Raw genomic sequence first — 18,234 nt, forward strand, 5'->3', positions numbered from 1 at the left:
TGACACATCTTTATTGTTTTAGTTGTAGTGCTGTAATGTTTCACTTGTAGTTTGTAGTTCTATCAGTGTATCTACCATTCTATCCGTGTGTTTGGGCTTGGTACAAGTAAGAGAAGCTGCGCACCCCGTCCACCAGGTGGCAGTAGGTTACTGTAAATCCAGAATGACAGCTTTCTAACTGGTAGTAGAAGTAGTACCGAATGAGTTGTGTCGCTGTCCCATGTGTGCTATGAATGTGACGGTGGCAATGATGTCTTTTGATGAACTACTGACAAGTCTGCAAAACTGTGTCATCGCCGAGGACCCAACGTACGCAAATGGAAGCCGGAAACTCGAGCGCCTTTTGGATAAACTTTCGGAGTGCTCCAGGTTTGTTTGTTTGTTTGTTTGTTTGTTTTTGTCAAGAGACCATTCTCAGCCATGTGGATGGTATTCATTTTTTGTATTTGCATTGTATGAACAGGAGCGATGTTAAAAGGAGCAAGGAGCGCAGTTTGCAAGAGGCTATCCAACTATTGAAGACTGTGGAGCTACATGCCCTGAAGCGTGAGCACTTTGAGCTTCTGGTTAGACTTCTCGTCTCCTTGCAGCTTCAGATGGTCCACATATCCACAGCATGTAGAAAAGTGGACCAGGTCGGCTCTCGCAGTATGCAGTCTTCTTACTGCTCAAAGTCAGGTGTCGTCTCATTTGATGCTTTCTGTTTCTCTCCAGATGTTGCAGCATCTGGCGAAGATGGATCATCAGCTGGTGTTTGGAGAGATCCACATCTGTTTGAGCTCTATAGTTCACTCTGAGCAGGTACACAGGAACATTCTCAGTTCAAAAAAGCTGCAGCAAGATAATGCTGACACTCTTATTTTTCCAGATATTCTCTCATGAAGACCTTCAGAGAGGTTTGTGTTCACTATGTTGGTACACTTTCCTGGCATATTATATGCAGTATTAGTGGTACACTGGTACATATGCACAAACAGGATCGTAAACAGAATACATTCTGCTGTTGTTCAATTTTATCAATGTGTTTTATTTTCATTGTAGTTTATAGTCATGTAGAGCTGCCGGAGTCGCTACGCTTTGTTTTAAGTAGTTGTAGGCTACAGAGTAAATAAAAGACTGGTAAGACGAAATTCCAATTATTTTGCCGAATTAAAAGCATCATACTGAGAGCTGTTCTTAGTATAGTCACTCAAACTAAAACTGAACATTATTACCAGTATCTTTGTAGAGACAGAATGTTTGACATAATTCTTAGATCACATTCGAGTGAACAAGTGGTCATAATGCTATCTTGTGTCGACACATTTAGCTTGCATGTTCCTGGAGGTTAGCTTTGTGGGCCGTGATGCATGGCGGGAACTCTGGCCTTCCTTCGTAAACAAATTGGCCAAGTTCTTCCCTTCAATACTGCAACAAGACTCCCTGCGGGATGGGCAGCTATGTTACATGGCTGTTAAGGTTAGTCCACTGTAGGAAATGTGCAGAATCCATGACCTCCATCACAGCTTGTCAACTTGTCCCCAATATGTGATCTCTACAGGTTTGCCTTCAGATATTTCAGTTATTGTCCAGTGAGGTGTCTTTTGCAATATGGGACAAAAACGAGAGGAGCCCAGCCATACGGAAAATCTTGCAGGCTCTCACAGAAATAATCTTTGGACAGGTTTGTTATGAGTGTCTTCTTCCTTGACCTATCTTCACACCCTTGACAAAGTGTTGTGAAAGTCTGTTGTATATTGTTTTCGTCGTTGTCTTTGTAGTTTTCAGTGGTGTAGGATTCATACTATTTGGCTACATGAGAGTGGCCGTGCGTTAGAAACATCACTCAGTGGGATGCAGCGCAATCATGCACCACTGCACATTTCCACCTCAGTAATAACTGGATTGTTAAGTGAATACCTCTCCGAGTGTCAGTAAAATTGATTTAGTGCAGCACTTGCATTGGATCTCATTAGATTATGCGAGTGAAAACTAATGAAGGGTCCAGTTTGTGTACTATATGCGCTGGTTCCTTCACAGTCATTTGTGCCCCACAGAGCAGCAACAGAGACACTCGCCTCTTGGCGGGGACCACCGTGGCCATGCTCATCAACACGGCATCGGACAACAGCGCAGGTGCGGCAGCTGCCTGGGGTCTTTTACAGAGCTCTCCTTCAGGTACAGTATCACTGCCGGTAAATCAAATACTATTTGGACGAGCTGTGTGGAGATGAAGAGACGCTGTAAAATTCATTCCTTTTTTTTTTTTTTTGTGTGTGTGTATAAATCTTAACTTGAAATTCTACACATGCGCGCGACTTCTCAGAGGCTTCTAACAAAGTTTTGTTTCTCAAGAGCCGTCGCTGCTGAGTGTGGGGGCCCATCAGGTGCAGTGTTTCCCCACTGTGGGCGGAATGGGTCAGCTGGCAATGAGCAGGGGCCTCCTGACATGCTGTCAAAGTCACATATTGCTCAGTTCCTATGCAGAGGGCACACAGGTAAATATGTAGGCCAGCATGATTGACATAAACTGACAGACATGTTGACTCGATTTACCAAATGACACTTAGTTGTCTTTGCAGGGCAGCTTACTGCTGGATGCTTTGTTTCCTCTGCTGTATGATTTGTGTGAGGAGAAGCTCAATTGCCACTACCTTGCCTTCGAGGGTGAGTCGTATCAAGACATTTTTTTCCACGTGCTCCCATGTAAAAATCACCTGTTCAAATATGACACGTGGTTGCAGTGTTCACACTGTGGCTGAAGAAGGTCAAAGAATGTGTGCCTGATATCTGGAAGATGACGGGTGGCCGTTTTCTGCCTGATGGTAGCAACCTGCAGCAAAAGCTCATTTCCATTATTTGGACCAGTGCTGAAAGTCCAGTGAGTTCGACTGCTTTATTGGTATAGTTTTATATTATTTTTAGTGTCCATTTCGTATTTAATTTTAGTGATGAAGTTAATATTGATTTTCTTTACATATCTATAAAATCATTGCATTTTTTGGACATCTAAAACCGCAAAATCTATTGAGACCCAAGAATGGTATCAACTGTATTAACGCTCAATTTGGATTGACACTATCAGAGAGGTATTATTTGAACAATATGTTTATAACTGTAGTCGACCTTTAGTGGTGTAGAACTGAACTGCATCATATGGAAATACACGAAAGTAAAACCTATATAATGACTAAAAAGACCGATATGCTACCGATACCGATTATTAGTAGTCAAGGGGGCCGATAACCGATATTTGGAGCCGATATTCATTATCAGTGAAAGAGGAAAATATTGGCACCAAAATCAAAAGAAAATTTACTCTTAACTTTTGTTGTAGTGTCTTTAAGCATATTTATTGAACAATTTTTCAGGTTTGCATAATGGTGATTTTTTTTTTTGTAATCATTATTACAATAAGTTTTTCACTGTATACATCTCTGTTATAAAATGTTAACAAAAAGTTCAGGGAGCGCCCAGGATTCTCAGCATGTTACAAAAAGGATCAAGGAAAACTTGAACAATAGCTCCATGTAGTTTTCTACAGTCAATGAAAATTTCAACATGACACAAATGTTAAACTTTCACATATCTTAGTTTTGATTTCCACAGTTTCAAATTGATTTATTATCGGCCAGCAGAGTTTTAAAAAATGCTGATGCCGATATTCGTCAAAAAGCCAAATATCGGTGCCGATAATCGGCCCGGACGATAATCGGTCTATCCCTACTATATACACCACCTTTTACACCAAGTACCACCTCAAAAAGTACAAGTCTAGTTCAACATCTGTTGGTGGCTTCACTGATGAAAAGGTGTGTCTGTGTACACTCATTGAGGAGTGTAATATATGATTTTTTTGTTGTTGTTATAGACACTTGTCTTCATGTGCACTGTTAGGTGGAAGGCGTGTCCGACTGTGCCCGTGCTACCTTTAGCTTGCTGTTGGACGTCTACGACATGGACTGTGAGCAGTTTGGCCACGAGGAGAAGCCTCTTTATTTGACTCTGCTGCATCGAATTATCCAACTGCCATGGGAATCCAAAGCCAAGTACCATCGCCTCTGTACTCTGCTTCCATATTTGGGGACTGACACGGTGAGCATGAACGCTTTTGCAGCGTAAATGTTACGCTGCGGTTTAACGCACACGACCCCTGTATCGAGCAGGTGCTGGATCACTACGCTGAAATGCCAAATCACCTCCTGAAGTGCATGTCAAGCGATCACCTGTCTCCATGCGGGTCGGAACTTTACAAGTGCCTGATCCAGCAGCAGAGAAGAGAGCTTTGCGGTGTCTCTCCGAAGTCGCTATCGGAGTCAGATCTGGGCAATAAGTGGGCAGAGCGGTGGCTTCCCGTCCTTCTTGAGGCACTCACCTCACATGTTGTTATTCTTCAAAGCAACAGCTCAACACACTTGCTGCCCTGCACCTTCCAAGTCTTCCCCTCTGCTGTGGAGCCTCTGCTGGCCTCCCTGGACCCGTTCTCACCAAGCCACCTCTGTGCCTGGGCATTCGTCATGAGTAGCTACCGGGCGGTGACTGGGAGCTCTGCCTGGGTTCTGCAGGGGAGCTGTACCCTGAAAATCCTCCAACTAGCCCTGGGCTCTGCAGATGACAAAGTTCGACTTGCCGCTCTCAACCTGCTGTGTTGCAGCCCCAAGACCAAAGAGATTCCAACGCCAGAAGAAATGTCAATAATGAGGACCTTCATTCCTCAGAACTTAAACTCGGAGTCGTCGCTTTTTCGACAACATTTTCAGGCGGCAGCGAGGAGATTTTTGGTTCGGATCAGAGATGGCTGCTTGGCGCACGTCAAGCGACAAAAGGGCAAGGGGGACGGCAGCCGGATGGACCGCTCACAGGAAATACTAGCGCTGGGAATAGGTGAGGTGTTTGTTGTTTGTTAGATGGTGCTTTGCAAGCCATCAATATCTACTGAGCTGTCTCGTGCCTCCTTCTTACAAAAACAACAATGTTATGTTTTGAGTGAATTATTGTCTTTTTTTTTTTTTTTTTTTATCTTAGTTGAAAGTTTCATTTATCTACTTAATTTAATTATTAACATGAAGGCAAATAGATGTCAGTTGAATTCCTTCAAGTCTTTGCAAACTGAAATGAATGTACCACAGTGTTACATGTATTTAATGCAAGTCTTGTATTATATTGGGTCCAGGTTGTTGATATACATACTGTATATATATATTTTTTTTTTATATTCGTCATAGGTTTTGTAGACTGGTTGAGCCAACTGATATGCTGCAATTTGACACCAGATCACAGTTACCAGAGAAAGAAAACTGTCTTACTGTTACTTTCTGCACTGCTGGAGACCTGCACCGACACATGGAGCCCCGACAAGAAGAAGGGACAACCACCCGGTGAGCATGGGCACTGTGATGTGGCGGTATTATTAAACGTTACTTTCCTCATGCTCCACGGTATCAATAAGATATCTATCTCTCTATCTATCTATCTATCTATCTATCTATCTCTCTATCTCTCTATCTATCTATCTATCTATCTCTCTATCTCTCTATCTATCTATCTATCTATCTATCTATCTATCTATCTATCTATCTCTCTATCTCTCTATCTATCTATCTATCTATCTATCTATCTATCTATCTATCTATCTATCTATCTATCTATCTATCTATCTATCTCTCTATCTCTCTATCTCTCTATCTCTCTATCTCTATCTCTATCTCTATCTCTATCTAATCTATCTATCCAATCTATCTATCCAATCTGTCTATATCGAATCTATCTATCTATATCTAATCTATCTAAATCTAATCTATCCATCTAATCTATCTATCCTATCTAATCTATCTATCTATCTAATCTATCTTTCAATCATCCGTCTGTCTGTCTAACGACAGTACAGGGGAGCACTCTGTCGATCCAGGGCTGACGTCAGATTAAGTCCAGAGTAATTGATGGAATAATTCGATAGGTTACTGGATTACAAAAAGATTTGTTTGCGACCGGCCTATCACATAGTCATAACCAACTCTCGCCAGTGCCTCGCGCTTAATTGCACCCTCGCTCGCTCTTTAGCTTGAGTTAAAAGAAGCTGTGAAAACAACAAACGTCAAAGGTAAAGAGAATTCAAATTTGCAATAATATACTAACCGCTTGATGGTTTATTTTGGTTTATTGGTAAACACGGAATGGCTTCATCCCTATTCCGGTATTTTCTACTTCTGTCCCCTTGATTTGTTTTCTCCAGTGAACATGGGATGTCTCGTTAGCTGTGCCAGGTCGAGAGGACAGTGGGACTTCTTCTCCAGAGAAAAACTGCTGCTTCTCATCAGCTGTTTAGGAGATTCCACGAATGAAGTAGAGCTGCCCAAGCCCCATTTGCATACTGTTCCTCAGTTGAAGGCGAGAAATGAAATGAAATGTTTGCTTTTTCAGATTCGCGAACTGTCCACGGCATTATTGGTGAGGTTTTTCCCTCCCGTCCTGCCCGCCGATGTCGCCGCGGCTCTGCTCGCTCGTACCGAGCGCCTTCTTTGCAGTCCCCGGGTCCAGCAGGCTCAGATGGGGGCGCTGATGATGAAGGTCCTCCGTCACAAGTACGTCAAACCACCAAGCGCGTTATTCTGTTGACCTGCTCCGTATCATGACAATCCGACACAGGACATGTATCAAAATTCTGCCGCCATCCGACCGTCTTTCGAGACTGCTCGCAAGATATTCAATTCGCAATTTATGTTATTGTGTAGCTTTAGTTTGTGGTGTAGAACAGTGCTGTATCATCCTTTCTCTTGCCCTTCTCATGTAGCTAATTAACGAAATGGCCTTTCCACGCTGTTCTAGTTAACATTGTATAGCACCACATGATATGTTAAATATTTCCCACTCAGCATCCGTTGCAGCCTAGAAGTGCTCCCTTCGGTTTTTGAGTTTTCCCTTGCCTTCTTGGGAGACTTTAGATCAGGGCATGTCTTTAGTATTTGTCAACTGTGGCCTTGTAAAGCCCTTTGAGCCTCCTTTTTGTTAAGGGTAAATCAATTCTACCGGCCTTGAGAAAAAGATTAAACACAACTCTCAGTAGATTGCACTGCAGTTCCACACAACTGCAAACTACAACCACAACAATAAACATATTGTTAAATACATGTCTGAATGTGTCATTTAGAAATCTCTTATATTGGATGTCGTTAGTTGTGGCCCATGAGTGGATACTCCTGATGTAACTTTTGCTTGTCCCTCCCTCAGAATGTGGACAGTACTTTAGATTGGTAGTTATCAACTGGTTTTTTTTTTTTTTTAGATGGCAAGGCCCCCCTGAATGCCAACTAAACAGTGACATCGGTGCCAGTGTACATAACATAAAGGCCTCCAGTTTTGTTAGGTTCCTTCTGAAGGAGCTTGAGGATCACTACCTCACAGCCAAGGCAGATGTAATGCTTTCTGCCAGAACCAAGCCTATGCACGGTGAGTCTAGAGTCTGTAAAGGTTGGACACAGTTTCATCCTTTTCTCCATTTAAAAAAAAAAAAAAAAAAAAAAAAAAAATTTATCGGTCATGATTTCGATTTCAGGAGTTCTGAGCGCCCTACAGAAATGTTTGTTGGAGGACACATGCAGCATCTGTGATTCACTTGGTCCTACTCTGACCGCTGATCTGCTGAGTCTGCTGAAGGACATTTCGCTGCTCCTGCTCGGCACAATGCACGGACAGCAGGATACCGAAAGTGGTAGTCTTCATTAAAAGTGCTGGTTTGAGTTTAATTTGAAGGATAAGGCGCACTATACCGTCTAAAACGATTTGTCTCTTAGAGGCCCCCCCTTCTTTCTGTGATATGGGGAACGCCATCAGCTCTCTGATAGCCCACGCGGCTGAAGAAAACCAAGCCGCTGGCGGAAAGGAGTGCGTCTTGTTGTCCGAAGAGCACAGCCTTGTTCTCACCTGCTGCTGGGTGTCACTTAAGGTACCAACACAACCTCGTGCTAGTTTCACATTTGAATACTTCTATTAGATACACATGTGTTTTTCTGTCTTTCTCGTTAGGAAACAGGGATCCTTTTAGGATCTCTTGTGGAGAGGATTCTCTCTGAATCCAAGCCTGACACATGCTTTTTAACAAAGCAACAGCTAGGAACAGCATCAGATATTTTTCGAAATATTCTCCTCAAATGCCGTCACTGGGTAGGTTCAAGTGTTTATCAAGTCCTCGTTATGTCGCGTTCTCTTCCTCCGTTGCGGTCAAAATGCTGTAATCATTGCAAATTGTATTTCTTTGCACTGGGGCCATGGAATTTCGCAACACGACCAATTTTAGCGGACAAACAGACGTTGTCATCTTTTGAAAGTTTTGAAACGTTTTGAAAATCAATTCAAGTAAATAATTTAGACTGGGGTGTGACTAATTTTGGGTGCAATTGTATATGTAGTCAAGCCTGAAAAGATTCCTATCATGCAGCCAGAAGGTGGCTAACGGGTGGGCCAGAATATTTCTCTCACTGAGCACAATCCCCCTGCCCCGACACACCGCATATTCAAATAAAATGACAAACTGAATAATATGAATTTCAGATCTTCCTTAGACAACCACAATTATGCCATTCTTAATATTCAATATAATAAAAAACACAACAAAACGCAAATTAAGAAATAAATTATTTATTTATTTTTCATGAATCACAATTATGGCATTCTTAATATTCAACATAATAAAAAACACAACAAAACGCAAATTAAGAAATAAATTATTTATTTGTTTATTTTTCATGAATCTCACTGGGTGGGCCCGTGCACCCCCCGTGTCTTTGCTCAAGTTTTATTAGACGTGATGTATATGTATCTTCGGATTGGAAAACAGAAAAAAAGTATTTGGAGACTTCAAAGTTACTCATGATAAAATGTTTTTTATTGCCTCTAAAATTGTGAAAAACATGTCTGTTTCCCTGATGCTATCTAACAATTTAGATGAAATAATTCTAAAGGATCATGACAAAAGATCATCTCAAAAGTTGGCCTGTGTATGAATAATTTTGTGCTTAACTCGAGATAGATGCCTGTATGGTTTCTATGTTAAAAAAATCACAAATTAAAACTAAAAAAATTTTTCAAAAATCACAGGTTAAAAATTGAAGAAAAAAAAAAACATGGCCCAGAATAGTCTCTACCCAAACTAATGACATGGTCTTTATGCATGCAGGTAGCACTTTAGAAGAGTTTCTCATAATAATTACTAAACAGAAAATCTCAATAAGCAAACCTTTATTGGGTAAATGGACTTCCACTTGTTTAGCGTTTTTCCACCAGCAAGGCACTTAAAGCCGTCCACACTACCGTAACTCTTCCTTCACCCACGGAGGATACAGTATCAGGAGCAACGAAAGTTTTTCGAAAGTGAAAAGCCCCCAAACGGAAATGTTTATTTTGTAAAGTTGCAGGCAGTAATTCCCACCTTTCCGTAACCGGCAGTTTTTCTTTCTTTCTTACATTTTTAAAATACCCACGTGAATGTAAATAATCCATATCCTCTTTCCTCGCTAGGGGGCAGTAGAGGGATGTTGTGTGGGCTTCACCAGATACTGTACAGCTCTGCTCAGCAGAAGTGAACCTGAGCTGAGGGACATCCCATCTCACATGCTTCAACAAGTGAATTGTTTTCACATTCTCACATTTATGCTGTATGAATACATGTAGAAGATTCTTGCTTCCTCATGGGATGTGTTTCTCTATCTCTATGCCTCTCCCGTATTGTCCTCAGGCATTACTAGTTGTGCAGTCTCCTAGCCGTACCTCTGTAACACGCCGGGCCGCAGGGTTACCTATGCTCATCCTGTGTGTCGTGTCCGCCGAGGAGACCAGTAAAGCACGGCCGCTCCTAGCACATTGCATGCAAACCTTACTGGACACAGCTAGAATCCCACTTCCTGAAAACTGGGACCAGACATTGGACCTGCCACAGGTGCACAATAATAGCGCAGTCTTTTCTGACTACAAAAACAAATCATTGGTGGGATCAGGATGCGTTCACGTGTGTGTGTGTGTGTGTGTGACGCTTCTTTTGTCCATCACAGGTTTGTGCTGTTCACACGCTGCAGGCTCTGGTACGCGGGTCTGGCCTGGGTGTCGCCATTCTCCACTTTGCGCCAAGTGTAGCCATTTTGGCTCTCACTCTGCTCAGTTCTCCCTGCTGGGCCATGAGGAATGCAGCCCTGCAGCTTTACAGTAGGGCACAAGCGCATTACTCCTTACCTGGTTGCTGTGTGACTCTCGGCCTACTCACGCGAAATGTGTTCGCCAGGTTCCCTTTGCTCGCGGATGCTCGGTCAGAGGCCCAGCAGCGAGGGTGGGACTAAATATGGCATGTCCCCCCACGCATTCTTCCACCACTACAGCACGCTCCAACCCTTCCTGCTGGAGGAGCTCCGAGAGGCAGCTCGTGACCTTCAGTGTCTACCTGAGGAGGCCAGGCTCCGCCTTCGGCCATCACTCTACCCGATTCTTACTCTTTTATCCCAACTGCAGCCTGGCGTCCAGAACTCAACAGAGTAAGGTTAAACTAGTCAACATCGCAAGGTCAAAGCGTATGGCAGGCTTAGTTGTCCACTCGCTGGCATGCTTCGTTAGATAAGCGTCCATGATATAATGCACAAACGGCAAGAAGTAAAAATTCCTCCTCTCGTAAATATGATATAATGATGCACAGTTTTGATTGACACTCTTACTGTCAGTGTTAATTCGATGGTGTGTATTTGTTGTTGCAATCGTCAGTGTCGTATGTAGAACTGCACTGCATCATACTGAGAACTGTTAGTAATCACCCCCCCCGCCCCCCTCATTAATAAGATCCTCACACACACCACAGTTCTGCACCACTCCAAAGTTTCAATTTCAATGTTGTATCAAATGTGGCCTTACAATAGCAATTGGTAAACAAACCTTTTAATAGTGTTACTTTCGGCGTCGCTCATTAGCTGTGTTTGGATTGATTAGGTAAACAAAAACCTTATAAAGAAAAAAAACATTCTTTTTGTGAGGCAACTTACTGTTTTCTCTCCTTTTATCTGTTCAGAATCTTGGCAGACTTCCTGCCTCCTTTCCTCCAGCTGTGTGCCAGTCCTATTTACGGTGTGAGAGTGATGGCCTCCAAGGCACTGGTCGCCATGACGCCCCCCTCAGAGTACATGAACATCCTCATCAATCTGACGGCCCGATTGCCCCGCGCACCGGAGCGCTGCTCGCACAACTGGCTCCACGGGCAACTGCTGCACATTAAAGCTCTCCTGGACAGAATTCTTGGCAAAGACCGGTGAGTCATTCAACTCGGCCTTATTCATTCACCAGATCCTTCAGGCTTTGACTCCCTGGCTCGTCCGTCTCCGCAGTGTGCCTGCAGCAGAGTTTCATGAGGTGGTGAGTGCCGTGGAGGCATCGGTGTGGCTTGCCACAGATGCTCAGCGCTGCCCCCTGGTGAGAGCAGCATATATTGCCATTGTGGCGTCACTGAGAAGATTTTGCTGCGAGGCTTTTCTCTCAAAGGTCTTTGACGTTCTCATACGTGAGCTACGTACACCCCAGCAGGGGCTTCAGGTGTGTGATACTATCGTGAGGTGTTTTTTTTTTACACATTCATGATGCATTACATTCGAACTGCAAAACTTGTGTTTGGACATTGACGGTTATTTCCTTCATTTCAGGTTGGCTTGCCTTCCTTCTATCAACGAGCCATCCAGTTGCTCTGCACCGACCCCAAGTGGGGGCGTGACCTCTTGGAAACGTTCGGAGCTGGGGGCTGTGAGCTGAGACTGGCGTTGATCACGTGGCTGGTGGAGGACCATGCTTCACTGAACACCCACTTGAAAGAATTGATCCAGAATATGCTGCAGGTGAGTTACAAGCTGAAAACTTTTAATAAGCTGTCTTGCAACATCATGTATAGCGAAGAGCACATTGTGAGGCCCACACGATATGTTTTGAAAAAAGTGAATTTGAGCCTTGGTAAAATCAATTTTCCATTATAATAAAACAGGATTTTTAAAAAAAATTTTGAACTATAACATGTTTTACTGCAATGGTCAAATAAAAGTCCAAATCAGTTCGAGTTGATTTGGGGTTCGCCGGTTAGACGGTAAACGAATAGCAAATGTGGATTTTGGGCACAAGCCCCAGTAAAGCTAAAATGCAGTTTTAAAACTGTCATTTGTAGGGCTGGGACGATACACTTTTGTCTTGATCCGATACGGATCCCGATACTTGGGTTGCGATCCGATACGTATTGCGACACCCAAATATTATACAAATATTTAAGTTGCTCGGGGCGCAGGTTAACAACTAATCACGGCTCGGCTTGCGAACGTCACGTGACCAAACTCGGAAAACAGGTGGCAAAAATGTTTTTTTTTTTTTTTTTTTTAACAAATCTGTTGGGTGTATACTCTTTTATCTTGAGCAGAGAGAAACATTTTACAACATATTCACTCTCTCTAGCACCTACACTCTTAATTGAGCTTTTCTTCAAAAAAGGCAAGATGCTCAGGAAGTATAGCTTAGGAATCAGGCACTTTAATTACTTGTAGAAAAACATATCAAACTGAAGGAAAGCGTCATAGTAAAGTTCATTGCTCTTCCAGTCCAGTTTGAGGGAGGCACTGTTGAGCCCCATTGGGGAGTACCGCAGGGCCCACCTCGCAGCCTTCGTAGCAGTGACGGCCACGGTGGATCCTCCCCTTCCACCAGTCCCACTTGAGGAGTCTGTTCTTCCGGAGATTCTGGATTTGTTATTGAGGGACCTTGAGGATCAGAGAGGCGGGTCGGAGTTCTTGTCCCAGGCTCTGCATGGTGCAAGCCTCCTGCTTTCCCAGTGGTTAGAATCCAATTTTACGCATTTCATTGTCTCCCCGCTTAGCTCTGACTTTCTTTATCTTCCTGCCTTAAAAAAAAAAAAAAAAAAAAAGTTCTCAGAATTCTTTAATCCAACGCTGGTGTGGCGTAATGGAGACTCATCGGTCCCCCGATGCTGCTGAAGTTCTTCGGACATCCTGTGCTGAAGCGCTGTGCGTGGCCGGCCTTCCCCTGACGAGCCGCGATCCCATTTCTCCAACGGTCATGATCAAGTACTGTCAGATGATGTCCACGCAGTCTTCCACGAACGCTTTTCTGCCGCTTTGAGGCAAATGTCAAATGTTTCTCATGCAGATTGCTGAGCACGGGCCTGTACTTGCTGCAGGACCAAAGCCAAGTGGTGAGGATGAAAGCGGCCCGCTTCATCTCCAAGCTGCATCGCGCCAGAGGAGGAGCCCAGAGGAGCGTCTACCTCGTGCAGGTCAACCTGGCTATACCGCTTCTGCTCCATCTGTTGGTGGAGGAGTGCTGGGACACAGCGGGTACACTGGAGGTGCTTCTCTGCCATGTGCCCCGCTCCGACCTGAGATCTGTGCTCAGTGAAATCGCAGACGGCGGGTGGGTCGCGACGCGGATTCGGCATGAGAATGGTCTCGACTGGTGCTTTTTGACCATTACGTTTGTGTCTTCCTCAGGTGTGGAAGCCTCTATGAGCAGGATGACCCCAATGTGTTTGCTGAGCCTTCGGTGATGTCTGCGCATGTGTTGCCTTACCTGCTGCTCCTGGCCGAAAAGCACTCCGAATCTTCGGCAACGGCGCAGCGCCTCGGCGCCTGGGCAGAGGAGAACGCCGCGCTGCTGCTGGACAACCTCACGTTTTGCAAAGGCCTCCAACCAGGTAGTCCACTTGTGTGTCTACATAGAACGAGTGTTGGGAAAGTTGCGTCCGAAATGTATAATGTTTTGATGTTTGTTTCTATCATTGGAAAAGTCATTTGTTATATCACACGACTGTATCGTGTGGTATTTGGGATTATTTTTCATCAACACAACTGTAGTAGTAGACTCGCTATTCTATAGGATGACATTTAACAAGACGACGCAGCAGATCAAAGCAATGACAACATTTTAAATGATGATTCTAATATGACAGTCTTACAGTATATCAAAGTGGAAGTCAACCCAGAGGTATTTTTTTCAAGAATATGTTCCCAGCAGGCCCACTAGGTGAAACACGTCATTCTGATTAATTTTTCAGTTGTGGAATATAAATTAAGCAGCAAAAATGCACTCGTTGGTTGGGGGCGGCCATTTTGTCTTCTGTGGACTGAAAATGACATCACAACTGCTCACAAGGACCAATCACGGCTCAGGTTCAGAAAACAGGTCAGCCGTGATTGGTCGTTGTGAGCAGATGTGATGTCATTGCCAGTCGACAGAAGACAAAATGGCCGCCCACGGAGACGGCTAAAAACGAGTAGATTAATATATATTCCACAAACGCAAAATGAATCAGAATGCCGTGTTTCAACTAGTGGGCCTGCTGCGAACATATTCTTGAAAAAAAATATATTGGGGATGACTTCCGCTTTCAGCATCTCTATTTTATTTTTTTTCGCCGAATCAAAAAGTACTGTATTTTATACTAATGTTGTCTGTTATTAACTCTGAGTTGCAATGTTTTTCCTTTTCTAGCTGAGACGCTGACACTCCTCACGGACCCCCGCTTCCACAGCACCCTTTGCGGCTTGCTAACAAGAGCCACCTTTCTTCTCCACCTTTCCAAAACTTGTGACGGTGTGCAACACCTTTGTGATCCTTCAGCCCTGCAGATGACGTTAAAGGATGTTTGCAGTCGTCTAAGTGAGCAAGGTGTCCACTTGGGATCTTCTCTAGCATCTGCTGCTGCCGGACTGCCACAGCACGGACTCTCAATAATAAGCAAAGATAGCTGATGAAATTTCGTGTGGATATTTGAGGTAGGGCTCCAACTTGAATGAGCAGTGCACCTGCTGCTGCTGCACCACGTCTACAGTGAATGGACTAAAAAAAAAAAAAATAATAATGAAAACATAGGCCACCCCTGTTTTCCGAATCTGAGCCGTGATTGGTCGTTGTGAGCAGTTGTGATGTCATTTTCAGTCGACAGCAAGTGTTGTTTTCGTCGACGATGACGAAAATATTTCGTTGGCGCCCCTTTTTTTTTCATGACGATAACGAGACGACGGCGAGCTAAACGTGGCCCTTTGACGACGAAAACATGACGTGAACGTACATGAATTTTCGGTGACGAGACGGGCCGAAATTGTTAGCGCGCGGTCCGTCAGACCTTCAAAATTTATGACATCCTGTCTTTCAAAAAATTGCAACGCTGTTGCAACCTATCCTCGTTTGGGCACGCCCACCGCCGGGACAGCACGCAGAGCGCACGCAGAGCGCACACCGGCACAAGAAAACAGGAACAGGTCTGCGGTCATTGGCCTCGGCTCACGCACACTGACACGCTTTGCTTTGACGGACCATGGCGACAGTGACAGCAAATGGGCTTAGCGGTCGGAAACGAAGGAAAGATGTGGACATACTTTCTGTACAACCCAGCAGAAAGAACAACACGATGCACTGCAGACAGTGGTAACGGTGAACTTGGCCACACAAATGGAAAGAATGACAAATCTCAAGCGACATCTGAGGGCTCACCACGCTGATTTTTTTTGTCCCAACTCGTCCTGTTAATATACTGTATACATTTACTTGCACTCTGTTATTCAACGATAGGCTTGTGATCAATTTCATTGTGCTTAAGGTTTTCCACGTAACTCGTGGCGCAAATGGGCTGACTTGAGGCATAAGTTATTTTTGGTTGAGCTAACGTCAAGGCTAATGTAAATTCGTTCGCTTGTTGTGTGTAAAGTCAAATATTAAAAGTAGATTAAGGCAGTGGTCCCTAACCATTTTTCTACCACAGACCGGTTGGTCCGTGTTGGGGTGTGTGTGTGTGTACAATAATAAACGCAAATCCACAATTTTTTTTTTATTTCACCAATATTGAATGACTTTTTAGTCATAGAAATGCAGTTAGCCACCAAATTACTTACATTTTTTGACGAATCAGTTAAAAAATGTATGCCTGAATGTATGTAATGTATGTACGAAATCTTGTATGCCTGTTTTTAATTAAAACAGACTAGAACCTTTTTGAATTTTCGCCGACTAAATTTACGAAAACTAGACTAAAACATTTTTGGGGAGTTTCTGTCGACTAAAACTAGACTAAATTTCGAATGCCTGCCAAAAACAACACTGGTCGACAGAAGACAAAATGGCCGCCTCCAGAGCTGGCTAAAAACGAGTGCAGTAACTCTTATTCCACAAATGCAATATTTATCAGAATGCCTTGTGGGCTTGCATGGAACATATTCTTGGGAAAAAAAAAAGTTTGCTTTGACCTCATCTTTATGGAAAGACATTTTTATATTGACTTCTCAATGTACTGTACTGCACTGATGACATAACAAAACACACTTTGTGATGCTAACCCAAATGTTTTCCTTAATTACTCAGTGGAATGAATTGTGTGTTTTGCTAGTTCTGAAAGTCTTTAACTCGGTGTTGAGCCTTGGCACAGGTGCCCGGGCTCACCGCTTTCCTGTGTGCCAGAACATTTGTGTCCATATTTGTTTGCGATGTGTAAGCATTCTCAGCATCATGCAGTGCATCAGGAGTGCCAAGCCGGGGAATACTCTGTTGTTTATGTGCTCCATTAGAGGCCTCGTGCCCACATAAATGTCCATTTCCCCAACCGCATGAGAGTGCTGGATGATGGACCGGCTCTGAGTTGACCGAGGATGGGCGCTCACTTGTTGACAACCCACACACGAGAAGAGTCTTACATCATCACATTGCCTCCTGCTTCTTCCTGAGGTGGGTGTGATAAATGACTCACTCACAGACACAGAGAGGACGTGTTGTTCCTTTTTTTTCAAACAAGATGATATTTTTTGACAATGACGCATAGTGATGAATCACAATATTTCCTTTTTTTTTTCAATAAAAGTGAGTCATTACATCTAGGATGTCTTTGTTTTCACACTTTCTATGACCAAAGTTTGACGCTAAGAACAATCGCAAATGATGGCTTCTCAACTTCCTCCACAAGTAGGCAAGTAGAAGGAACGCAATGTGAGGGTTCATCTGTTCCTTGCTGTTTGTTTCTCAAGCATATACAATACAATTGTGAAACATTGGGAAACTATGAAAGTAAAGTTCCAAAATGTCTTTGCTGAATGTGATTCTGCAACCTCTCTACGGCCTGCCTGCTTCCTGTTTAGTTAAGAGACCGACTATGGCGACGTGGAACAATGCCAAGTAGGTGCTTTTATTGGGTTTGTGTGCACACATTGAAGCACATGTTTACCATCTGGACTGGGAACGCGAGGGGGTGTTTTTCCATTGTGTCATAAACGTATCCTTCCTCTCAAAGAAGCCATATGCAATTACTGTACAATGCCATTTGTCAGGGAACTGCTGAGGTGCTATTTCTGCAATTCTTTAAGCTTCCAATAAAGCGGTCACTGTTACTTTGTAGCCAACTCACATTTGTTCCGATATTGAAACACAAACAAGTACACTCAAATGTGCAGTCTATGGCGCTGTGTGCTTTATATCCACGGGTTCTGTTTGTGTTGATGGCATGCTTCGGTTATTCCTCTGCACGTGCTGGGAAAGGGTCCCAGGACGCCCCCACCCTGCACCGCTGAATGCAGTGCATACAGATGCTGCTGTGTTTGCACAAGTCGTTGTCGGAAAATGTGACTGGCTTCTGTTTTAAAGGCTGGCCTGATGAACGCTGAGCATGTCACGGGTTGGCTGTTCTCATTATGCGCACTGCCAACAATGCACACCGACGAAGAAAAGGGATGTTAGGGAACATATGCACGGGGGCTGCCAGTTCTCGTCTTCTGCGGAGTCCTCCTTCTTTTTTTCCTTTTTTGTTTTGCTCAGTCCTCCTTCTGGCTCAGTGGAAAAACAGGCCTCGTGAGTTGCAGGGGAAGAACGCGGACACATGAGCGCCTACTTAGTGCCAGCTAGAACTGCACTTGGATTATAAATGGAAAGCAATGAGCCAATGTGGGTCAGAAGGGAAGCTATGTTGTTACATGAAAAGTAGTCCTACAGGTATAACGTAGTAATGGTAAACACGAGTGATTGAACCTGACATGTTTGTTCTCTCCAGGCTGCATGTGTGCATGTAATGGGGGTCCTCGGTTTACGACGAGGGTTCAGTGCTAAGGTATGCAAATCGGAAAGCACCCTCATTTCGCGTGTCCACTGTAACGCACCAGTAAAGTCATTGTGGTAAATATTTGTTGGCCATAAATATAAAATAATCAGGTTCAAAAAGAAAAACACCACATGATTTTTGCGCCTCGTCTGCACATTACAGTT

At 43.8% G+C, this 18,234-nt stretch overlaps 1 protein-coding gene across 3 annotated transcripts; it reads left to right on the plus strand.

Annotated features, from left to right (window-relative positions):
- The first annotated feature begins 212 nt into the window (after positions 1-212).
- Positions 213-16,878, plus strand: LOC147146882 (tRNA (32-2'-O)-methyltransferase regulator THADA). 3 transcript variants are annotated; one of them, XM_086030868.1, is made up of 31 exons: positions 213-369; positions 464-635; positions 715-801; positions 869-896; positions 1,310-1,458; positions 1,541-1,663; positions 2,037-2,157; positions 2,335-2,477; positions 2,562-2,646; positions 2,724-2,860; positions 3,877-4,074; positions 4,146-4,863; positions 5,205-5,357; positions 6,212-6,321; positions 6,400-6,560; positions 7,262-7,425; positions 7,532-7,687; positions 7,770-7,921; positions 8,002-8,139; positions 9,493-9,597; positions 9,710-9,910; positions 10,023-10,173; positions 10,250-10,496; positions 11,021-11,257; positions 11,334-11,538; positions 11,646-11,834; positions 12,579-12,811; positions 12,903-13,061; positions 13,144-13,407; positions 13,485-13,687; positions 14,485-16,878. In XM_086030868.1, exons 1-31 carry the CDS (start codon positions 221-223, stop codon positions 14,742-14,744), a joined length of 5,598 nt encoding a protein of 1,865 aa, XP_085886994.1. In that variant the 5' UTR covers positions 213-220; the 3' UTR covers positions 14,745-16,878. The 3 variants fall into 3 exon arrangements, with proteins under 3 accessions (XP_085886994.1, XP_085886996.1, XP_085886995.1); XM_086030870.1 differs by lacking the exons at positions 13,485-13,687; positions 14,485-16,878 and having other exon boundaries at positions 13,175-13,343; XM_086030869.1 differs by lacking the exons at positions 213-369; positions 464-635; positions 715-801; positions 869-896 and having other exon boundaries at positions 1,312-1,458; positions 2,037-2,174.
- The last annotated feature ends 1,356 nt before the right edge of the window (positions 16,879-18,234 follow it).

This window comes from Filicampus tigris, chromosome 5, assembly GCF_054856515.1.
Source record: "Filicampus tigris isolate MCC_2025a chromosome 5, RoL_Ftig_1.0, whole genome shotgun sequence".
NCBI classification, from domain to species: Eukaryota; Metazoa; Chordata; class Actinopteri; order Syngnathiformes; family Syngnathidae; genus Filicampus; species Filicampus tigris.

Bases quoted from the DNA above. Each gene is read 5' to 3' on its own strand.
- LOC147146882 (XM_086030868.1), top strand. From the start codon at position 221: ATGTGTGCTATGAATGTGACGGTGGCAATGATGTCTTTTGATGAACTA. The intron at 2,647-2,723 runs GTGAGTCGTATC...ACGTGGTTGCAG, and splicing joins CCACTACCTTGCCTTCGAGG to TGTTCACACTGTGGCTGAAG. The intron at 7,922-8,001 runs GTACCAACACAA...CTTTCTCGTTAG, and splicing joins GCTGCTGGGTGTCACTTAAG to GAAACAGGGATCCTTTTAGG.